Source organism: Hyperolius riggenbachi, chromosome 9 (genome assembly GCF_040937935.1).
Source record: "Hyperolius riggenbachi isolate aHypRig1 chromosome 9, aHypRig1.pri, whole genome shotgun sequence".
In the NCBI taxonomy this organism is placed as follows: Eukaryota; Metazoa; Chordata; class Amphibia; order Anura; family Hyperoliidae; genus Hyperolius; species Hyperolius riggenbachi.
This window is the reverse complement of record NC_090654.1, coordinates 9183201-9204391: the sequence shown is the minus strand read 5'-3', so window position 1 is coordinate 9204391 and position 21191 is coordinate 9183201. Positions and strand designations below refer to the sequence as shown.

Genomic DNA, 21191 nt, shown 5'->3' with positions numbered 1-21191 from the left:
GGGACAAGGTAATGTATGCATATTGCACACATCTTCGTCCGCTGCCTATGCCCTCCAGTGTCCGCTGCCTCTCTCCCCCCCCCCCCCCCCCCCCCCCCCCCCGACCCCTCTGTCCTCAGAAATGTTTAAGCTTTATAACGCTATTTAGCGTTATAAGTGTAAGGCACACTGCCTGCGCCATTTTTTAACACTTATAACGCTAAATAGCGTTATATAATGTAAGTCTATGCAGCGCCGTTTTTATCACCCTGGCGCTGTGCGCCATTTTTAACTGTCCCGTGTAAAATGGCGTCAAAAGGTGTCTGTGCTGCCAGACCCAGGAAGCAAAACATTCATGTAGAATAAAAACTATTGGTGTAGCATCACTACACTCTGTACATAATCAGATTTACGTCTGACACCAGTTTTTAGATTATACTGTATATAACGACTGCACATGTTGTGTTCTACAGAGCTCAGAACCACTGCACAGATTGTGTTCTACAGAGCTCAGAACCACTGCACATGTTGTGTTCTACAGAGCTCAGAACCACTGCACATGTTGTGTTCTACAGAGCTCAGAACCACTGCACAGATTGTGTTCTACAGAGCTCAGAACCACTGCACAGATTGTGTTCTACAGAGCTCAGAACCACTGCACAGATTGTGTTCTACAGAGCTCAGAACCACTGCACAGATTGTGTTCCACAGAGCTCAGAACCACTGCACAGATTGTGTTCTACAGACAGTGGCGTAGCTACAAACCTCTGGGCCCCGATGCGGAATCTGGATGTGGGCCCCCCCCCCCCCCCCCCCGGCAACAACAGCCCCCCCTCCCCCGACAACACCCGACGGATGCACACACATATCAAAATCCCTATAGCCAGCTATAGGTACCCCCAGTATAGGTAGTCAGGCATAGGTAAGCCAGTATAGTTGCCCCCGGTATAGGTGAGATAGGCAGGCGCCGCCGGTATAAGTTAGATAGATAGGTGCCCCCAGTACAGGTTAGCTAGGTGGGTGCCTCTAATATAGGTAGCCAGAATAGTTGCCCCCAGCGTAGGTTAGATAGGTAGGTGCCCCCAGTATAGGTTAGTTAGGTAGGTGCCTCCAATATAGGTAGCCAGTTTAGTTGCCACCTGTATAGGCTAGCTAGGTGCCCCCAATACAGGTTAGATAAGTAAGTGCCCCCAGTATAGGTTATATAGGTAGGTGCCCCCAGTATAAATTAGATTAGGTCGGTGCCCCCTAGTATAGGTTAGATTAGGTAGCTGCCCCCCAGTATAGGTTAGATTAGGTAGCTGCCCCCCAGGATAGATTAGGTAGCTGCCCCCAGGATAATTAGGTAGGTGCCCCCCAGTATAGGTTAGATGAGGTAGCTGCCCCCCAGGATAGATTAGGTAGCTTCCCCCCAGGATAGATTAGGTAGCTGCCCCCCAGGATAGATTGGGTAGCTGCCCCCCAGGATAGATTAGATAGCTGCCCCCCAGGATTAGGTTAGAATAGGTAGGTGCCCCCCAGGATAGATTAGGTAGCTGCCCCCCAGGATTAGGTTAGATTAGGTAGCTGCCCCCCAGGATAGATTAGGTAGCTGCCCCCAGGATAGATTAGGTAGGTGCCTCCCAGTATAGGTTAGATTAGGTAGCTGCCCCCCAGAATAGATTAGGTAGCTGTCCCCAGGATAGATTAGGTAGGTGCCCCCCAGTATAGGTTAGATTAGGTAGCTGCCCCCCAGGATTAGGTTAGATTAGGTAGGTGCCCCCCAGGATAGATTAGGTAGCTGCCCCCAGGATAGATTAGGTAGGTGCCCCCCAGTATAGGTTAGATTAGGTAGCTGCCCCCCAGGATTAGGTTAGATTAGGTAGGTGCCCCCCAGGATTAGGTTAGATTAGGTAGGTGCCCCCCAGGATAGATTAGGTAGCTGCCCCCAGGATAGATTAGGTAGGTGCCCCCCAGTATAGGTTAGATTAGGTAGCTGCCCCCCAGGATTAGGTTAGATTAGGTAGGTGCCCCCCAGGATAGATTAGGTAGCTGCCCCCAGGATAGATTAGGTAGGTGCCCCCCAGTATAGGTTAGATTAGGTAGCTGCCCCCCAGGATTAGGTTAGATTAGGTAGGTGCCCCCCAGGATAGATTAGGTAGCTGCCCCCAGGATAGATTAGGTAGCTGCCCCCCAGGATAGATTAGGTAGCTGCCCCCCAGGATAGATTAGGTAGCTGCCTGTCCCCATAATGGAGGGGGGGCCGCAGCCGCGGGGAGGGCAGCCCGACCTCTCCCTCCCTTCCTCTCCCCGGGGCCCCCCCTCAGATGCAGAGTAAGCGGCTAACGGAAGCGCTATAGGCAGAACTCACCTCCGTCCCTGGTTCCAATCGCCGCTGATACTCTGGCTGGCTCTGCATAGATGCTTACACACGCAGCTTCCTGTTTAGCCGGAAGCTGCGTGTGTAAGCATCTATGCAGAGCCAGCCAGAGAGGAGATCAGCGGCGAGTTGAAAGCAGGGAGGTGAGTTCTGCCTATAGCGCTTCCGTTAGCCGCTTACTCTGCATCTGAGGGGGGCCCCGGGGAGAGGAAGGGAGGGAGAGGTCGGGCTGCCCTCCCCGCGGCTGCGGCTCCCTCCTACCAGCGCGAACGGGCGCATGGCCCTGCAAACGGAGATGGGCCCCCCGGGCCCCTCCCCCGCCTCCTCAGGAGCCGGGCCCGGTCGCCAAGGCGACCGCTGCGACCACGGGCCCTACGCCCTTGTCTACAGAGCTCAGAACCACTGCACGGATTGTGTTCTACAGAGCTCAGAACCACTGCACAGATTGTGTTCTACAGAGCTCAGAACCACTGCACAGATTGTGTTCTACAGAGCTCAGAACCACTGCACAGATTGTGTTCTACAGAGCTCAGAACCACTGCACAGATTGTGTTCTACAGAGCTCAGAACCACTGCACAGATTGTGTTCCACAGAGCACAGAACCACTGCACAGAATGTGTTCTACAGAGCTCCGAACCACTGCACGGATTGTGTTCTACAGAGCTCAGAACCACTGCACATGTTGTGTTCTACAGAGCTCAGAACCACTGCACGGATTGTGTTCTACAGAGCTCAGAACCACTGCACATGTTGTGTTCTACAGAGCTCAGAACCACTGCACAGATTGTGTTCTACAGAGCTCAGAACCACTGCACGGATTGTGTTCTACAGAGCTCAGAACCACTGCACAGATTGTGTTCTACAGAGCTCAGAACCACTGCACAGAATGTGTTCTACAGAGCTCAGAACCACTGCACAGATTGTGTTCTACAGAGCTCAGAACCACTGCACGGATTGTGTTCTACAGAGCTCAGAACCACTGCACGGATTGTGTTCTACAGAGCTCAGAACCACTGCACAGATTGTGTTCTACAGAGCTCAGAACCACTGCACGGATTGTGTTCTACAGAGCTCAGAACCACTGCACAGAATGTGTTCTACAGAGCTCAGAACCACTGCACAGATTGTGTTCTACAGAGCTCAGAACCACTGCACGGATTGTGTTCTACAGAGCTCAGAACCACTGCACAGATTGTGTTCTACAGAGCTCAGAACCACTGCACAGAATGTGTTCTACAGAGCTCAGAACCACTGCACAGATTGTGTTCTACAGAGCTCAGAACCACTGCACAGATTGTGTTCTACAGAGCTCAGAACCACTGCACAGATTGTGTTCTACAGAGCTCAGAACCACTGCACAGATTGTGTTCTACAGAGCTCAGAACCACTGCACAGATTGTGTTCTACAGAGCTCAGAACCACTGCACGGATTGTGTTCTACAGAGCTCAGAACCACTGCACAGAATGTGTTCTACAGAGCTCAGAACCACTGCACAGATTGTGCTCTACAGAGCTCAGAACCACTGCACAGAATGTGTTCTACAGAGCTCAGAACCACTGCACAGATTGTGTTCTACAGAGCTCAGAACCACTGCACGGATTGTGTTCTACAGAGCTCAGAACCACTGCACAGATTGTGTTCTACAGAGCTCAGAACCACTGCACAGATTGTGTTCTACAGAGCTCAGAACCACTGCACAGAATGTGTTCTACAGAGCTCAGAACCACTGCACAGATTGTGTTCTACAGAGCTCAGAACCACTGCACGGATTGTGTTCTACAGAGCTCAGAACCACTGCACAGAATGTGTTCTACAGAGCTCAGAACCACTGCACAGATTGTGTTCTACAGAGCTCAGAACCACTGCACAGATTGTGTTCCACAGAGCTCAGAACCACTGCACGGATTGTGTTCTACAGAGCTCAGAACCACTGCACAGAATGTGTTCTACAGAGCTCAGAACAACTGCACAGATTGTGTTCTACAGAGCTCAGAACCACTGCACAGATTGTGTTCTACAGAGCTCAGAACCACTGCACAGAATGTGTTCTACAGAGCTCAGAACCACTGCACAGATTGTGTTCTACAGAGCTCAGAACCAATGCACAGAATGTGCTCTACAGAGCTCACAACCACTGCACAGATTGTGCTCTATAGAGCTCAGAACCACTGCACAGATTGTGTTCTACAGAGCTCAGAACCACTGCACAGAATGTGTTCTACAGAGCTCAGAACCACTGCACAGATTGTGTTATACAAAGCTCAGAACCACTGCACAGATTGTGTTCTACAGAGCTCAGAACCACTGCACAGAATGTGTTCTACAGAGCTTAGCACCAATGCACAGATTGTGCTCCACAGAGCTCAGAACCATTGCACAGATTGTGTTCTACAGAGCTCAGAACCAATGCACAGATTGTGTTCTACAAAGCTCAGAACCAATGCACAGAATGTGTTCTACAAAGCTCAGAACAAATGCACAGAATGTGCTCTACAGAGCTCAGAACCAATGCACAGAATGTGCTCTACATAGCTCAGAACCAATGCACAGAATGTGTTCTACAGAGCTCAGAACCAATGCACAGAATGTGCTCTACAGAGCTCGGAACCAATGCACAGAATGTCATCTACAGTGCTCAGAACCACTGCATAGATTGTGTTCCACAGAGCTCCGAACCACTGCACACAATGTGCTCTACAGAGCTCAGAACCACTGCACAGAATGTTCTACAGAGCTCAGAACCACTGCACAGAATGTGTTCTACAGAGCTCAGAACAACTGCACAGAATGTGTTCTACAGAGCTCAGAACCACTGCACAGAATGTGTTCTACAGAGCTCAGAACCACTGCACAGAATGTGTTCTACAGAGCTCAGAACCACTGCACAGAATGTACTCTACAGAGCTCAGAAACACTGCACAGATGTATTGTATGGAGCTCAGAACCACTGCACAGATTGTATTCTACAGAGCTCAGAACCACTGCACAGATTGTGTTTTACAGAGCTCAGAGCCACTGCACAGAATGTGTTCAACAGAGCTCAGAACCACTGCACAGATTGTGTTCTACACAGCTCAGAGCCACTGCACAGAATGTGTTCTACAGAGCTCAGAACCACTGCAAAGAATGTGTTCTACAGAGCTCAGAACCACGGCACAGAATGTGTTCTACAGAGCTCAGAACCACTGCACAGATTGTGTTCCACAGAGCTCAGAACCACTGCACAGATTGTGTTCCACAGAGCTCAGAACCACTGCACAGATTGTGTTCCACAGAGCTCAGAACCACTGCACAGATTGTGTTCCACAGAGCTCAGAACCACTGCACAGATTGTGTTCCACAGAGCTCAGAACCACTGCACAGATTGTGTTCCACAGAGCTCAGAACCACTGCACAGATTGTGTTCCACAGAGCTCAGAACCACTGCACAGATTGCGTTCCACAGAGCTCAGAACCACTGCACAGATTGTGCTCTACAGAGCTCAGAACCACTGCACAGATTGTGTTCCACAGAGCTCAGAACCACTGCTTAGATTGTGTTCCACAGAGCTCAGAACCACTGCACAGGTTGTGTTCCACAGAGCTCAGAACCACTGCACAGAATGTGCTCTACAGAGCTCAGAACCACTGCACAGATTGTGTTCCACAGAGCTCAGAACCACTGCACAGAATGTGCTCTACAGAGCTCAGAACCACTGCACAGATTGTGTTTTACAGAGCTCAGAGCCACTGCACAGAATGTGTTCTACAGAGCTCAGAACCACTGCACAGATTGTGTTCTACACAGCTCAGAGCCACTGCACAGGATGTGTTCTACAGAGCTCAGAACCACTGCAAAGAATGTGTTCTACAGAGCTCAGAACCACGGCACAGAATGTGTTCTACAGAGCTCAGAACCACTGCACAGAATGTGTTCTACAGAGCTCAGAACCACTGCACAGAATGTACTCTACAGAGCTCAGAACCACTGCACAGAATGTACTCTACAGAGCTCAGAAACACTGCACAGATGTATTGTATGGAGCTCAGAACCACTGCACAGATTGTATTCTACAGAGCTCAGAACCACTGCACAGATTGTGTTTTACAGAGCTCAGAGCCACTGCACAGAATGTGTTCTACAGAGCTCAGAACCACTGCACAGATTGTGTTCTACACAGCTCAGAGCCACTGCACAGAATGTGTTCTACAGAGCTCAGAACCACTGCAAAGAATGTGTTCTACAGAGCTCAGAACCACGGCACAGAATGTGTTCTACAGAGCTCAGAACCACTGCACAGATTGTGTTCCACAGAGCTCAGAACCACTGCACAGATTGTGTTCCACAGAGCTCAGAACCACTGCACAGATTGTGTTCCACAGAGCTCAGAACCACTGCACAGATTGTGTTCCACAGAGCTCAGAACCACTGCACAGATTGTGTTCCACAGAGCTCAGAACCACTGCACAGATTGTGTTCCACAGAGCTCAGAACCACTGCACAGATTGCGTTCCACAGAGCTCAGAACCACTGCACAGATTGTGCTCTACAGAGCTCAGAACCACTGCACAGATTGTGTTCCACAGAGCTCAGAACCACTGCTTAGATTGTGTTCCACAGAGCTCAGAACCACTGCACAGGTTGTGTTCCACAGAGCTCAGAACCACTGCACAGAATGTGCTCTACAGAGCTCAGAACCACTGCACAGATTGTGTTCCACAGAGCTCAGAACCACTGCACAGATTGTGTTCCACAGAGCTCAGAACCACTGCACAGAATGTGCTCTACAGAGCTCAGAACCACTGCACAGATTGTGTTTTACAGAGCTCAGAGCCACTGCACAGAATGTGTTCTACAGAGCTCAGAACCACTGCACAGAAGATTGTGTTCTACACAGCTCAGAGCCACTGCACAGGATGTGTTCTACAGAGCTCAGAACCACTGCAAAGAATGTGTTCTACAGAGCTCAGAACCACGGCACAGAATGTGTTCTACAGAGCTCAGAACCACGGCACAGAATGTGTTCTACAGAGCTCAGAACCACTGCACAGATTGTGTTCCACAGAGCTCAGAACCACTGCACAGATTGTGTTCCACAGAGCTCAGAACCACTGCACAGATTGTGTTCCACAGAGCTCAGAACCACTGCACAGATTGTGTTCCACAGAGCTCAGAACCACTGCACAGATTGTGTTCCACAGAGCTCAGAACCACTGCACAGATTGTGTTCCACAGAGCTCAGAACCACTGCACAGATTGCGTTCCACAGAGCTCAGAACCACTGCACAGATTGTGCTCTAAAGAGCTCAGAACCACTGCACAGATTGTGTTCCACAGAGCTCAGAACCACTGCACAGATTGCGTTCCACAGAGCTCAGAACCACTGCACAAATTGTGCTCTACAGAGCTCAGAACCACTGCACAGATTGTGTTCCACAGAGCTCAGAACCACTGCACAGATTGTGTTCCACAGAGCTCAGAACCACTGCACAGATTGTGTTCTACAGAGCTCAGAACCACTGCACAGATTGTGTTCTACAGAGCTCAGAACCACTGCACAGATTGTGCTCTATAGAGCTCAGAACCACTGCATAGATTGTGTTCCACAGAGCTCAGAACCACTGCACAGATTGTGTTCTACAGAGCTCAGAACCACTGCACGGATTGTGTTCTACAGAGCTCAGAACCACTGCACAGATTGTGTTCTACAGAGCTCAGAACCACTGCACAGATTGTGTTCCACAGAGCTCAGAACCACTGCACAGATTGTGTTCCACAGAGCTCAGAACCACTGCACAGATTGTGTTCCACAGAGCTCAGAACCACTGCACAGATTGTGTTCCACAGAGCTCAGAACCACTGCACAGATTGTGTTCCACAGAGCTCAGAACCACTGCACAGATTGTGTTCCACAGAGCTCAGAACCACTGCACAGATTGCGTTCCACAGAGCTCAGAACCACTGCACAGATTGTGCTCTACAGAGCTCAGAACCACTGCACAGATTGTGTTCCACAGAGCTCAGAACCACTGCTTAGATTGTGTTCCACAGAGCTCAGAACCACTGCACAGGTTGTGTTCCACAGAGCTCAGAACCACTGCACAGATTGTGTTCCACAGAGCTCAGAACCACTGCACAGATTGTGTTCTACAGAGCTCAGAACCACTGCACAGGTTGTGTTCCACAGAGCTCAGAACCACTGCACGGATTGTGTTCTACAGAGCTCAGAACCACTGCACAGATTGTGTTTTACAGAGCTCAGAGCCACTGCACAGATTGTGCTCTACAGAGCTCAGAACCACTGCACAGGTTGTGTTCCACAGAGCTCAGAACCACTGCACAGATTGTGCTCTACAGAGCTCAGAACCACTGCACAGAATGTGCTCTACAGAGCTCAGAACCACTGCACATATTGTGTTCCACAGAGCTCAGAACCACTGCACAGATTGTGTTCTACAGAGCTCAGAACCACTGCACAGATTGTGTTCTACAGAGCTCAGAACCACTGCACAGATTGTGTTCTACAGAGCTCAGAACCACTGCACAGATTGTGCTCTACAGAGCTCAGAACCACTGCACAGAATGTGTTCAACAGAGCTCAGAACCACTGCACAGATTGTGTTCCACAGAGCTCAGAACCACTGCACAGATTGTGCTCCACAGAGCTCAGAACCACTGCACAGATTGCGTTCCACAGAGCTCAGAACCACTGCACAGATTGCGTTCTACAGAGCTCAGAACCACTGCACAGATTGTGTTCCACAGAGCTCAGAACCACTGCACGGATTGTGTTCTACAGAGCTCAGAACCACTGCACAGATTGTGTTCCACAGAGCTCAGAACCACTGCTTAGATTGTGTTCCACAGAGCTCAGAACCACTGCACAGATTGTGTTCTACAGAGCTCAGAACCACTGCACAGATTGTGTTCTACAGAGCTCAGAACCACTGCACAGATTGTGTTCTACAGAGCTCAGAACCACTGCACAGATTGTGTTTTACAGAGCTCAGAACCACTGCACAGATTGTGTTCTACAGAGCTCAGAACCACTGCACAGAATGTGCTCTACAGAGCTCAGAACCAATGCACAGAATGTGTTCTACAGAGCTCAGAACCACTGCACAGATTGTGTTCTACAGAGCTCAGAACCACTGCACAGATTGTGTTCTACAGAGCTCAGAACCACTGCACAGATTGTGTTCTACAGAGCTCAGAACCACTGCACAGATTGTGTTCTACAGAGCTCAGAACCACTGCACAGATTGTGTTCTACAGAGCTCAGAACCACTGCACAGATTGTGTTCTACAGAGCTCAGAACCACTGCACAGATTGTGTTCTACAGAGGTCAGAACCACTGCACAGAATGTGCTCTACAGAGCTCAGAACCATTGCATGGATTCATTGATTAAGCCAGCAGTATTCCAGTAGAGAGATTCTGTAGCTGTAAATGTTCTGTGCAGTGAAACTCCATTGAACCAACTGTAATATTCATAGGAGGTGCCAAACAATACATAACTCCTTTGTTTTTTTTTGTTTTTTTTTGTTTTTTTTGTAAGACACTTCTTTATAAACTTTCTTCGATAAAACTCCACAAAGTGGGCTGCTTGGTCCAGGTCAAATCTGCTGTATTCACAGAGGATCCCATTCCCAGACCAAATAACTAAAGGTGGCCACACATGATACAATAACATGATCCGATTTTACGGCAATTGGCTAAAAACAATTGAATTTCCTGACAAATTTAAAGCTTTCTTTTATTCGAGCAAGAAATCTGATAGAATTTCCTGTTTTAAATTGATATAAGTCGATCGGGAGTGGTGGATTTTTCTGATCAATTTTTATGAAAATGTAATTGTGTGTGGTAGATAGTGATGTCGCGAACCTCCGATTTTTGGTTTGCGAACCTCCGCGGAAAGTTCGGTTCGCGAAAAAGTTTGTGAACCGCAATAGACTTCAATGGGGAGGCGAACTTCAAAATTTAGAAAAATTTCTACTGGCTGGAAAAATGATAGAAAACATGTTTCAAGGGTTCTAATACCTGGAGGACCACCCTTCTATCCTTCTACCTATTCCCTCCTGCCGGAGGGTCTCATCTGCCAGGGAATTCCAGTATTTCAAAAGCCAGCTTACATACCGTGGCTGGGAATTGAACACAGGTCTCAGTGTATGGTAGGTAACTAACATAACCATTATACCACCAACACTACTAGCGGAAACTAGCCTAGCATGTACCATTTATGCTCAATCCAAAATAAAAATTAGACAAGACAAATAACATTTATATCACACTTTTCTCCTGGCGGACTCAAAGCGCCAGAGCTGCAGCCACTAGGGCACACTCTATAGGCAGTAGCAGCGTTAGGAAGACTTGCCTAAGGTCTCCTACTGAATAGGTGCTGGCTTACTGAACAGACAGCGCCGAGATTCGAACCCTGGTCTCCTGTGTCAGAGGCAGAGCCCTTAACCATTACACCTTCCAGCCACTGCTTAAGGATTTGTAGCCAGGCATGGCCTTGCCTTTTGTGTTCAACAGTTGTCCGAAGAGAACCCCAGATAGCCAGGTAGATTCATCTCTCTCTCTCTCTCTCTAGTGGGGATGGTCACCGCTTTCCGTGGAATTGTATTTTTGAGCATAAATAGATTGAACATAAATGGTACATGCTAGGCTGGCTTCAGCATGTAGTGTTGGTGGTACAGTGGCACTGTACCACCAACACAACATGCTGAAGCCAGCCTAGCATGTACCATTTATGCTCAATCCATTTATGCTCAAAAATACAATTCCACGGAAAGCGGTGACCATCCCTACTAGAGAGAGAGAGAGAGAGATGAATCTACCTGGCTATCTGGGGTTCTCTTCGGACAACTGTTGAACACAAAAGGCAAGGCCATGCCTGGCTACAAATCCTTAAGCAGTGGCTGGAAGGTGTAATGGTTAAGGGCTCTGCCTCTGACACAGGAGACCAGGGTTTTTAATCTTGGCTCTGTCTGCTCAGTAAGCCAGCACCTATTCAGTAGGAGACCTTAGGCAAGTCTTCCTAACACTGCTACTGCCTATAGAGCGTGCCCTAGTGGCTGCAGCTCTGGCGCTTTGAATCCACCAGGAGAAAAGTGTGATATAGATGTTATTTGTCTTGTCTAATTTTTCTCTTGGATTGAGCATAAATGGTACATGCTAGGCTAGTTTCAGCTAGTAGTGTTGGTGGTATAATGGATATGTTAGTTACCTACCATACACTGAGACCTGGGTTCAATTCCCAGCCACGGTATGTAAGCTGGCTTTTAAAATACTGAAATTCCCTGGCAGATCCTCCAAGGGAGGAGGGAATAGGTAGAAGGGGAGGAGAAGCCTACAAGAGGCTAATTAAACTCTCCCTAGCAGAGTGTGTAGCAACTGTCCCTTAATTAATTAGTATAGGCAGACGAGTGAGTGAAATGGCTCAAGGACCTTGCCTTGTATAAGGGGGGTTGGGGCTCCACCAGTGAGTGCAGTCTGATTGGCAATAATGTGCCTGCTGACTGTGATGTAGAGGGTCAAAGTTTTGCTCAATAGAGCATTATGGGGCGAATCGAACTTCCGGGAAAGTTCGCCTTTGGCAGGCGAACGCGAACCACCATTCGCCGGGAACCGTTCGCCGGCAAACCATTCGGGACATCTCTAGTGGTAGATTGTCAATTTATATATATATATATATATATATATACACCCGAGCAATTTTCTCTGAGTTTTAAATCATTTTCTTCATATTTAAAGACGAATATAACACGTGTGTGGTATGTTGGTCAGATTGTTTGCTAGAAAAATTGATTGCATTTCTTGAATTGAAAAAATATTTAAAAACTAGCCGACCCGCGTCGTAGCATACGCCGCATCTTCTATCTATCTAATAGAGTACGTGCCTCAACCTTGAAGCAAGAAGAATAAAGGTGGGTACACACATCAGATAAAAGTCTTTGGAAAATGAAAGATCACAGACCAATGTTACCCCCTTTCATGTAGTATGAGAGCCATACCTACACCGTTTATTCTATGGAGCTGCACTCCCCATCAGACAGAAATCTTTGCAAGATGCTGCACACACAGATGCTGCACACATGCAACAGATCAGTATCTGCAAAATATCAGTACCTACAAAATACATTCATAGTCTATATCTGCAGATCTCATACACACCTTGTTTAACGGACAATCATCTGCAGATCAGATCAACCAGGATGGATCTTTGGATCTGCAGATGATTGTGTGATCTGCAGATGAATGTCCGTCAAACAAGGTGTGTATTATGCTGGGCATACATGGTAGGTTTTCTACTGTGTAATCGAGCCGCTGGCTCGATTCCCGCTCGTCCTCGCGGGCTCCCGGATCGATTCCTGCTCGTCCCCGCGAGCGCTTTCTTATTTTCCACTCGTTTCTTTTGTCCTGCCCGCCGGTATCGAGCGCAGAATCGATCCGGCGGGGTATCGGGCACGTCGGAAGTTATCAATCGAGCCATCAGCGACTCGATTACATGGTAGAAAACATACCGTGTATGCCCAGCATGAGATCTGCAGATATCATAGACTATGAATGCATTTTGCAGAAACTGATTTTTTGCAGGAACAGATCTTTTGCAGATACTGATCTGTTGCATGTGTACAGCATCTTTGTGTGCAGCATCTTGCAAAAAATTGTATCTGATGGGGAGTTCAGCTCAATAGAATAGACTGTGTAGGTATGGCTCTCATACTACATGGAAGGGGGTAACATTGGTCTGTGATCTTTCATTTTCCAAAGACTTTTATCTTATGTGTGTACCCACCTTTCGGCTTTCCATTAGAAAATGTATGCGTGCTCAAACACCAAGTTTAACCCTAGCAAGTCTGGCTTTCCAAATCTGGCCTAATTGGCTATTCATGAGGCAATGCTCATGCAAATATGCATTTGCTTTCGCATGCCAAACTATGCAGGGTCAAAAAACCAACACTGCAAAGCGGTCGCCCTGCGGGAATAAGTTCATGCTACATTAGCACTATCCAGGAGCGCCACGGGGAGGATTCCCAATGCCCCCCTTTTTATACAACCGGGGGGACCGCAGGGTCCCAGGCTCTCTCACTGCCTGGGAACCACAGCAGCACCCCGGAGGGGGATGCTGGGTGGCGCAGCCCCGCCCCCCCCCCCAAGTGTGGCCAGCGCCAGGGAGAGCCGTCCGCACCCACCTCCCAATATTAAAAACAGGCACTTACCTTAACGTCCATTGCGTTCTGCTACATGCGCATTCATTTTCTAATGGAAAGCATTTTTTGCAGTTTGTATCCTTTGGAGGCAGGTGGTGGATGGCTTGCTCCTGCGGTGTGAGCCCTGGAGTTAGTTGTCTGTGCTTGTCCTTCCCCCCCCCGGAGTGTTGTATGTGAGCCAACCCTGAGCTCTAAAGCTCGGGGTGACCCATGCTTCACTCCTTTCTCATGTGGTGCCCCCAAGTTAATGCGCATATAGCAGTACGCAATGGACGTTACGGTAAGTGCCTGTTTCTAATATTGGGAGGTGGGTGCAGACGGCTCTCCCGGCGCTGGCCACGCTTGGGGGGGTCGCCTGCACCACCTAGCCTCCCCCTCCGGGGTGCCGCTGTGGTTGTATAAAAAGGGGGGCATTGGGAATCCTCCCTGTGGCGCTCCTGGATAGTGCTAATGTAGCATGTAGCAGTTTCGCATCGAAAATCCCATTTTCATTTTTGGCGAATTTTCACGAAAATCTTCAGAAATATTTGCGTTTTCGACCAGCATCGAAAATTCATTGTATGCGGATGCTTATGCCCTTATGCGGAAAAATGTCCACAATAATCCGCATGGAAATTCAGTCTATGCGGACGTTTATACGGAAAAATGTCCACAATAATGCGCAAGAAACTTCTCTGAATGCGGACGCTAATGCCCTTATGCGTAAAATGTCAGCAATAATACGCAAGTAACGTGAAAATGACTGGCATTAGGCGAAAATTAACGTGAAAAAATTAGATGGAAAATTTGCCTGTCAAAACGAAATTAGGCGAAAATTCGGCAAAAAATTGTCGAAACAAATTTTTGCATTTTCGCTCATCACTGGCATGTAGCAGGGCGACAGCTTTGCGGTATTGGTTTTTTGACCCTGCATAGTTTGGCATGCAAAAGCAAATTTGCATGAGCATTGCCTCATGAATAGCCAATTAATCCAGATTTGCAAAGCCAGACTTGCTAGGGTAGGCCTCTTTTCCATGGACAGTTGATAGGCAGTAAAATGCCTCTCAAACTCTTACAACTGCTCACTACTGCCTGGTAACTGCTTGCTGCTGCCTGGTAACTGCTTGCTGCTGCCTGGTAACTGCTTGCTGCTGCCTGGTAACTGCTTGCTGCTGCCTGCTAACTGCTTGCTGCTGCCTGCTAACTGCTTGCTGAGCACACAGCTCAACAGTCCGTGGAAAAGAGGCCTTAAACTTGGTGTTTGAGCACGCATACATTTTCTCATGCAAAGTACTTCTTCTTCTTGCTCGAAGGTTGAGGCACTTACTCTATTATATATATAGATGTGCATGGTGTGTGGCCACCTTAAAAGACAAACCACGTTTTCCTAGCAAAACCCCACCTTGCTTCCCATAATATTTCCCCCAGTTTATCCAGCTGGGTATCGGAACACCTGGCCCTGACAATGTGTGTCATAGTTCCAGCCGCACTTCATGAGGATGATGATGATGGGAATGAGGATGATGATGATGGGAATGAGGATGATGATGATGATGATGATGATGTGTTGTCTGGTCATTACAGGGGACACATCCTCCGGGAATCCTACTCATCAGACTGGCTGAGTGCACACACTGAGCAGGAGCTGGACACTCTGGACCCCCGGACCAAGCTGGTGATGACCGTCACTGAGGGGGTGCGTACAACACAACACTTACACCACAACACTTACACCACAACACGTATCTTATATAGTGATGCACAACTGAAATCAATACGAAGCAATCATCATGAAGGCTGCTTCTGTGTATCTTTCAGAAATTAAAAGTCAACGGTGTGAATGTTAGTGATGAAGAGATCCCTGCTACAAATGGGAAGATTTTTATTATTTCTCAGGTGAGCAATAATGAAAAAACATAAATGCATGAATTTAAAAAAGACAAATTACCTTCACTGCATCCCACCTGTGTGCAGGTGACCAACCCCTCCCCCTCCACTGCATCCCCCTTCACTGCATCCCACCTGTCTGCATAGTGACAAGCCCCTCACCCTTCACTGCATCCCACCTGTGTGCAGGTGACCAACCCCTCCCCCTCCACTGCATCCCCCTTCACTGCATCCCACCTGTCTGCATAGTGACAAGCCCCTCACCCTTCACTGCATCCCACCTGTGTGCAGGTGACAAACTCCTCCCCCTTCACTGAATGCTGCCTGTCTGCATGGTGACACCCCACCCTCTCCACTGCATCCTGCCTGTGTGCAAAATGACAAACCCCTCCCCCTCCACTGCAACCCACCTGTGTGCAAAATGACAAACCCCTCCCCCTCCACTGCAACCCACCTGTGTGCAAAATGACAAACCCCACCCCTCCACTACAACCCACCTGTGTGCAAAATGACAAACCCCACCCCTCCACTACAACCCACCTGTGTGCAAAATGACAAACCCCACCCCTCCACTGCAACCCACCTGTGTGCAAAATGACAAACCCCACCCCTTCACTGCATGCTGCCTGTCTGCATAGTGACAAGCCCCTCCCCTTCACTGCATCCCACCTGTGTCCAAAGTGATAAACCCTTCCCCCCACTCCACTGCATCCTGGCTGTGTGTGCAAAGTGACAGATCCCTCCACTGCATCCTGCCTGTGTGCAAAGTGACAGATCCCTCCACTGCATCCTGGCTGTGTGCAAAGTGACACATCCCCTCCACTGCATCCTGGCTGTGTGCAAAGAAACCGATCCCTCCACTGCATCCTGCCTGTGTGTGCAAAGTGACAAAATGTGTAGTCCTGCTTTTCCTGGGTTCACTGAATGCACATTTAAAACAATAATAACTTTATTAAGACTTCATTTAATATGAAACATATTCCTAAAATGATTAGATATTAGTAAAATATTGAGATATACATAAAGAGTACTGTATAATAGTAAATCTCAGCAGACAGTGTTGGTGGCCACGCCCTGAAACATTCTATTTTCTGTCTAGGTTCTGTTCCCGCCATTAGGGAATATTCCCCCGCCACGCCCAGGACTCCTCCAGACACTGAGCCAGCAGGGGGCGTGGGACCAGTTCAAGCTGGAGATTCAGGTAGGGCTATGTCTGCGTGTGAGTGGGCGGGAGGGAATGGTCGATGCAGATAATTCTGAGGTAATTATGTCTGCGTGTGAGTGGGCAGGAGGGAATGGTCGATGCAGGTAATTCTGAGTTAATTATGTCTGTGTGTGAGTGGGCGGGAGGGAATGGTCGATGCAGATAATTCTGAGATAATTATGTCTGTGTGTGAGTGGGCGGGAGGGAATGGTGGCTGCAGACAATTCTGAGGTGATTATGTCTCTGTGTGAGTGGGCGGGAGGGAATGGTGGCTGCGGATAATTCTGAAGTAATTGTCTGCGTGTGAGTGGGCGGGAGGGAATGGTCGATGCAGAAAATGCTGAGGTAATGAAAATTGTATGATCATTTTATGCAAATTACGACATTGGATATCTGGCAAAGGACACAATTTCCATGGAGTTTGTATGTCCTCCCTGTTGGAGCTTACTGTTCTGTACATACAGATAGGCAACTAGTATAATCAGTCAGAACTCTTTACTGAAGAAAACCATGCATAAGATATATCATACACCAACACCACTATCAGGAAATGCAGCTTGCTTACAATGGAGTGAATACAGGGAATGACAATCCCATTGAGATTACTATCGCATTTTACACACAGTGACATCTTGTGGTCGTTTTACTATACTGCAGATTAAGGTAACTATGTTAAACTTTTAACACTTCGTGCCAATCTCTGAGAATCATAGCACGGTAGGGAATGTGATCGCGATTTGCAATAGAAAAGACCTCCTACTCTATTGAAATCAGTCAAGCCTCAGGCTATAACTAAAGACAAGGCGAAGGACGTATGCTTGGAGTTTCTGCTTTACGCAGTGGATATTTACAGTCACGGTCTGCTTCAAACCTGTTGCCCCCAGTTGTCTCTATCTGCGTGTGATTGGCCGGCCGTGTGTGTATGTGCTGGTTGGCTGTTGGTCATTGGTGGGATGGCCATCTCATGTGGTTTTAATTAATGTTGATTTGTTTTCTTATTTTGCAATAATAAAGCTATATGCAACGGAGTCCCCGTTAATTGGAACTCAGGCAATGGGAAGTCTCAACTAACCGGCATGCCTGAGGGATAACGGTGACCTCTGTTTTGTGGCCTCCACAGATCATCCAGCAATATCCTGCATCACCTTCCAGGCTCCTAGTGGCTTCCGACGTCCGTGCACACAAGTGGGCATGTCACATGACCTGATGCGGGTCAGCTGACACTCTGGCTTCCATGCACGGAAAGCCGCTAGGCGCCCACGAGGTGATGTAGGACGCCGCTGGAGGATCGCTGGAGGCCTGGTGAGTATTCTTCCTGCACCTGTGCGGAGGTTTGTGCTTTTTTGGCCTTTGGCTCAAGCATCTGGCAAGCACATGGATTAGGTGATCCCCACCAGTGCCAGATGCCACGGACTTTGCTGTATTTTTTTCTCTGAATTGGATCTAGTATTCATTCATTATTAGCTTAGGGATGTCCTGCGGTTGTTTATTCTGCTCCTATATTGCTGGATATGACTGAAGACACAACGCTGTCTGAAACCTGTCTGTCCTGTCATGAAATAAATAGTGGAGTTTTACTGGAGCCACGGTTGTGTTCGGTGTTTGTTATTTGCTTATATGGCCTGCATTGGAGGAGAGGCGTTTTCCAGCATCCCTGTGTTATATTGGGGGTGTGAGCAGCATCACTTGCTTTGACCTAAATGTCCTACAGTTGCTTATTCTAAGGTACCCCACACTTTATTGCCATTGCTAATGGCCATAGACTGCGCCTTCGGAAACCTTCTTGTCTGAGAGATGCAGGTATACCGTCGCTGATGGCCAAAGGCTGTGCCTTCAGAAGCCCTCTTGGCTGAGAGACACAGGTAGACCATCGCTGAATCTGGCCAAAGACTGCAGCTTCGGAAGCCTTCTTGTCTGAGAGACACAGGTAGACCATCGCTGATGGCCAAAGACTGCAGCTTCGGAAGCCTTCTTGTTTGAGAGACACAGGTAGACCATCGCTGATGGCCAAAGACTGCAGCTTCGGAAGCCTTCTTGTCTAAGAGACACAGGTAGACCGTCGCTGATGGCCAAAGACTGCAGCTTCGGAAGCCTTCTTGTCTGAGAGACACAGGTAGACCGTTGCTTAATGCCAAATTCTGATCTGATTGGTTGTAAATAATCTCAGTTGATTTGCACCATGTTATAAAATAAATCATCGATTATAAAAACAATCATCCGATTGAATTTTCGTCGAACCAAAATTTGGATTTTCTTGTTGGTTGTGATAGATAGGAAGCAATGATTGGTTAGTTGATGGTGTAGTGAATGATTTTTCGTCTGATCAGAATTTTTGATCACTCAAACGATTTTTCGCTAGAAATTGGACCGTTAGTGGCCACCTTTAGACATAACATGGCTCAGCTTGTCAGGAAGTAAACAAATCTGAAAGTGCATTGGTGCCTGGAAATAACCGTCCCTGTGTAACATTATTATATCTCAATGTGCAGAACTCAAGCGTCATTCAGGAAATGGAAGCTTTGCAACAGAAATATACAGTGTTTGTGCCGGATAACGCCGCAATAAAGACGTTTCTCAATCAATCTGGAACTGACCATCTGGTAATTCTACAAATTTTTCTCTCCCCTCCCTTCCTTGTTGTATTTCGGTCAGTCTCATCCTCGTCCCCCACCCCCAGAAAAAAACACTACACCCCCAACTTTTCCCCTTTCTCCCTCCCTCCTGCCCTGTCTTCCTTTCTTCTTTCATCTTTCTCCCTCTAGCCTTCTCCCTCCTCTCTCCCTCCCTCTCCCCCCCCCCCTCTCTCTCCCTCCCCCCCCCCCCCCTCTCTCTCCCCCCCCCCCCTCATCCTTCTCTCTCCCTCCATCCTTCACTCTCACCCCTCCTTTGTCCCCTCATCCTCCTTCTTTCTATGTCTCCCTCCCCATCTCTCTCCTCACCCTCTCCTTTTTCCTTATTATCACCCCCACCCCTTTCTATACAGCAGTTAAGCAGTAGTGATTTATGCGCGCTCGTTGTCTTGTCGCAGTACTGTAGAGTATTGTATAACGGAGGCGTGTTTTTCCTTGGATTTCTGTGTCTTAGGATCCCAGCATCATCAAATATCACATTATCCAGGGGGAGGCGCTGTCTCCTGCAGACCTGAGGAATGGGATGCACAGAAGCAGCATGCTCGGCTCCTCCTATTGGCTGATGTTTTTCAAAAGGTACAACCAGGTACAGTACAATAACCCACAGCAACACGCTAGCGGCCAAATAGACAAAAGACAATATAGCGCAACCTTCTCTGACCTGTTCACAGATGAGCGTAAGGGAGAGAATACACAATTTTTTGAAAAGTTTAACTCAACAGCTGCAACTTTAACTTTTGGGAGGCTGAGATGGTCAATGCGGGCTTGATTGTCCCAGTTTAAAATTTGCATTATGGGCCTGAGTCCACTAACGCAGTTGTGTCCGCTTTTCAGCAAAACATCAATGTTACGGATGCTGAAAAGTGGACACAACTGCGTTAGTGGGCTTAGGCCCTAAAGGGAACCTGATGTGACATGTGGCGTTAGTGGGCTTAGGCCCTAAAGGGAACCTGATGTGACATGTGGCATGATGAAATAAACGTGTGAACCTATAGCACAGATCCTAAACTTGCATGCTGTCATACTCTTGCTAATCCTTTTAATGATGATCCAATAAGGGAATATTGATTTTTACCGTATGGAAGGCTGTGCAGAGATTTTTGTGCGACAGATCCTAGATAACCTTCCTGCGTTCATTTCTGTTTCTTTATTTTATGCTTTATAGTAAACTAATGCTTTATCTCGCCTCATTGATCATCTCCAGGGAAGGGATTTGTTTTCACAGGACAAACCAAGAGCCGAAACAGGCTAAAGGGTTGAACATGATTTCAAAAATTTTAGATAGATAATAACCGAGTGAATCCCAATGACTGGACGATTTCAAACTGTATTGAAGAGTTCTGATCTCTCCAAACCTAGGACATCTGGGATAGTCGGCGTTCCTTATTGTTACATGGGATATGGGGGGGTATGGTTATAGGATATGGTTATGGGATATGGGGGGGTATGGTTATGGGATATTGTGGGGTATGGTTATAGGATATGGTTATGGGATATGGTGGGGTATGGTTATGGGATATTGTGGGGTATGGTTATAGGATATGGTTATGGGATATGGTGGGGTATGGTTATGGGATATTGTGGGGTATGGTCGTGGGATATGGGGGGTATGGTTATGGGATATGGTTATGAGATATGGTGGGGTATGGTCATGGGATATGGTCATGGGATATGGTTATAGGATATGGTTATGGGATATGGGGGGGTATAGTCATGGGATATGGGGGGGTATGGTCATGGGATATGGTGGGGTATGGTTATGGGATATGGTTATGGGATATGGTGGGGTATGGTCATGGGATATGGTCATGGGATATGGTGGGGTATGGTCATGGGATATGGTTGGGTATGGTCATGGGATATGGTGGGGTATGGTCATAGGATATGGTGGGGTATGGTCATGGAATATGGTGGGGTATGGTCATGGAATATGGTGGGGTATGGTCATAGGATATG

The 21191-nt window shown here is 47.9% G+C and overlaps 1 protein-coding gene across 3 annotated transcripts in view; it reads left to right on the top strand.

Annotated features, from left to right (window-relative positions):
* The window catches only part of STAB1 (stabilin 1), a 308949-nt gene that overhangs the window by 163686 nt on the left and 124072 nt on the right, over nt 1-21191 (top strand). For all 3 annotated transcript variants that reach the window (XM_068251889.1, XM_068251888.1, XM_068251891.1), the window contains 5 exons: nt 15099-15210; nt 15333-15410; nt 16501-16602; nt 19095-19205; nt 19690-19821. In XM_068251889.1, coding sequence (XP_068107990.1) covers nt 15099-15210; nt 15333-15410; nt 16501-16602; nt 19095-19205; nt 19690-19821 — 535 coding nt within the window. The remainder of the gene's footprint in view (nt 1-15098; nt 15211-15332; nt 15411-16500; nt 16603-19094; nt 19206-19689; nt 19822-21191) is intronic.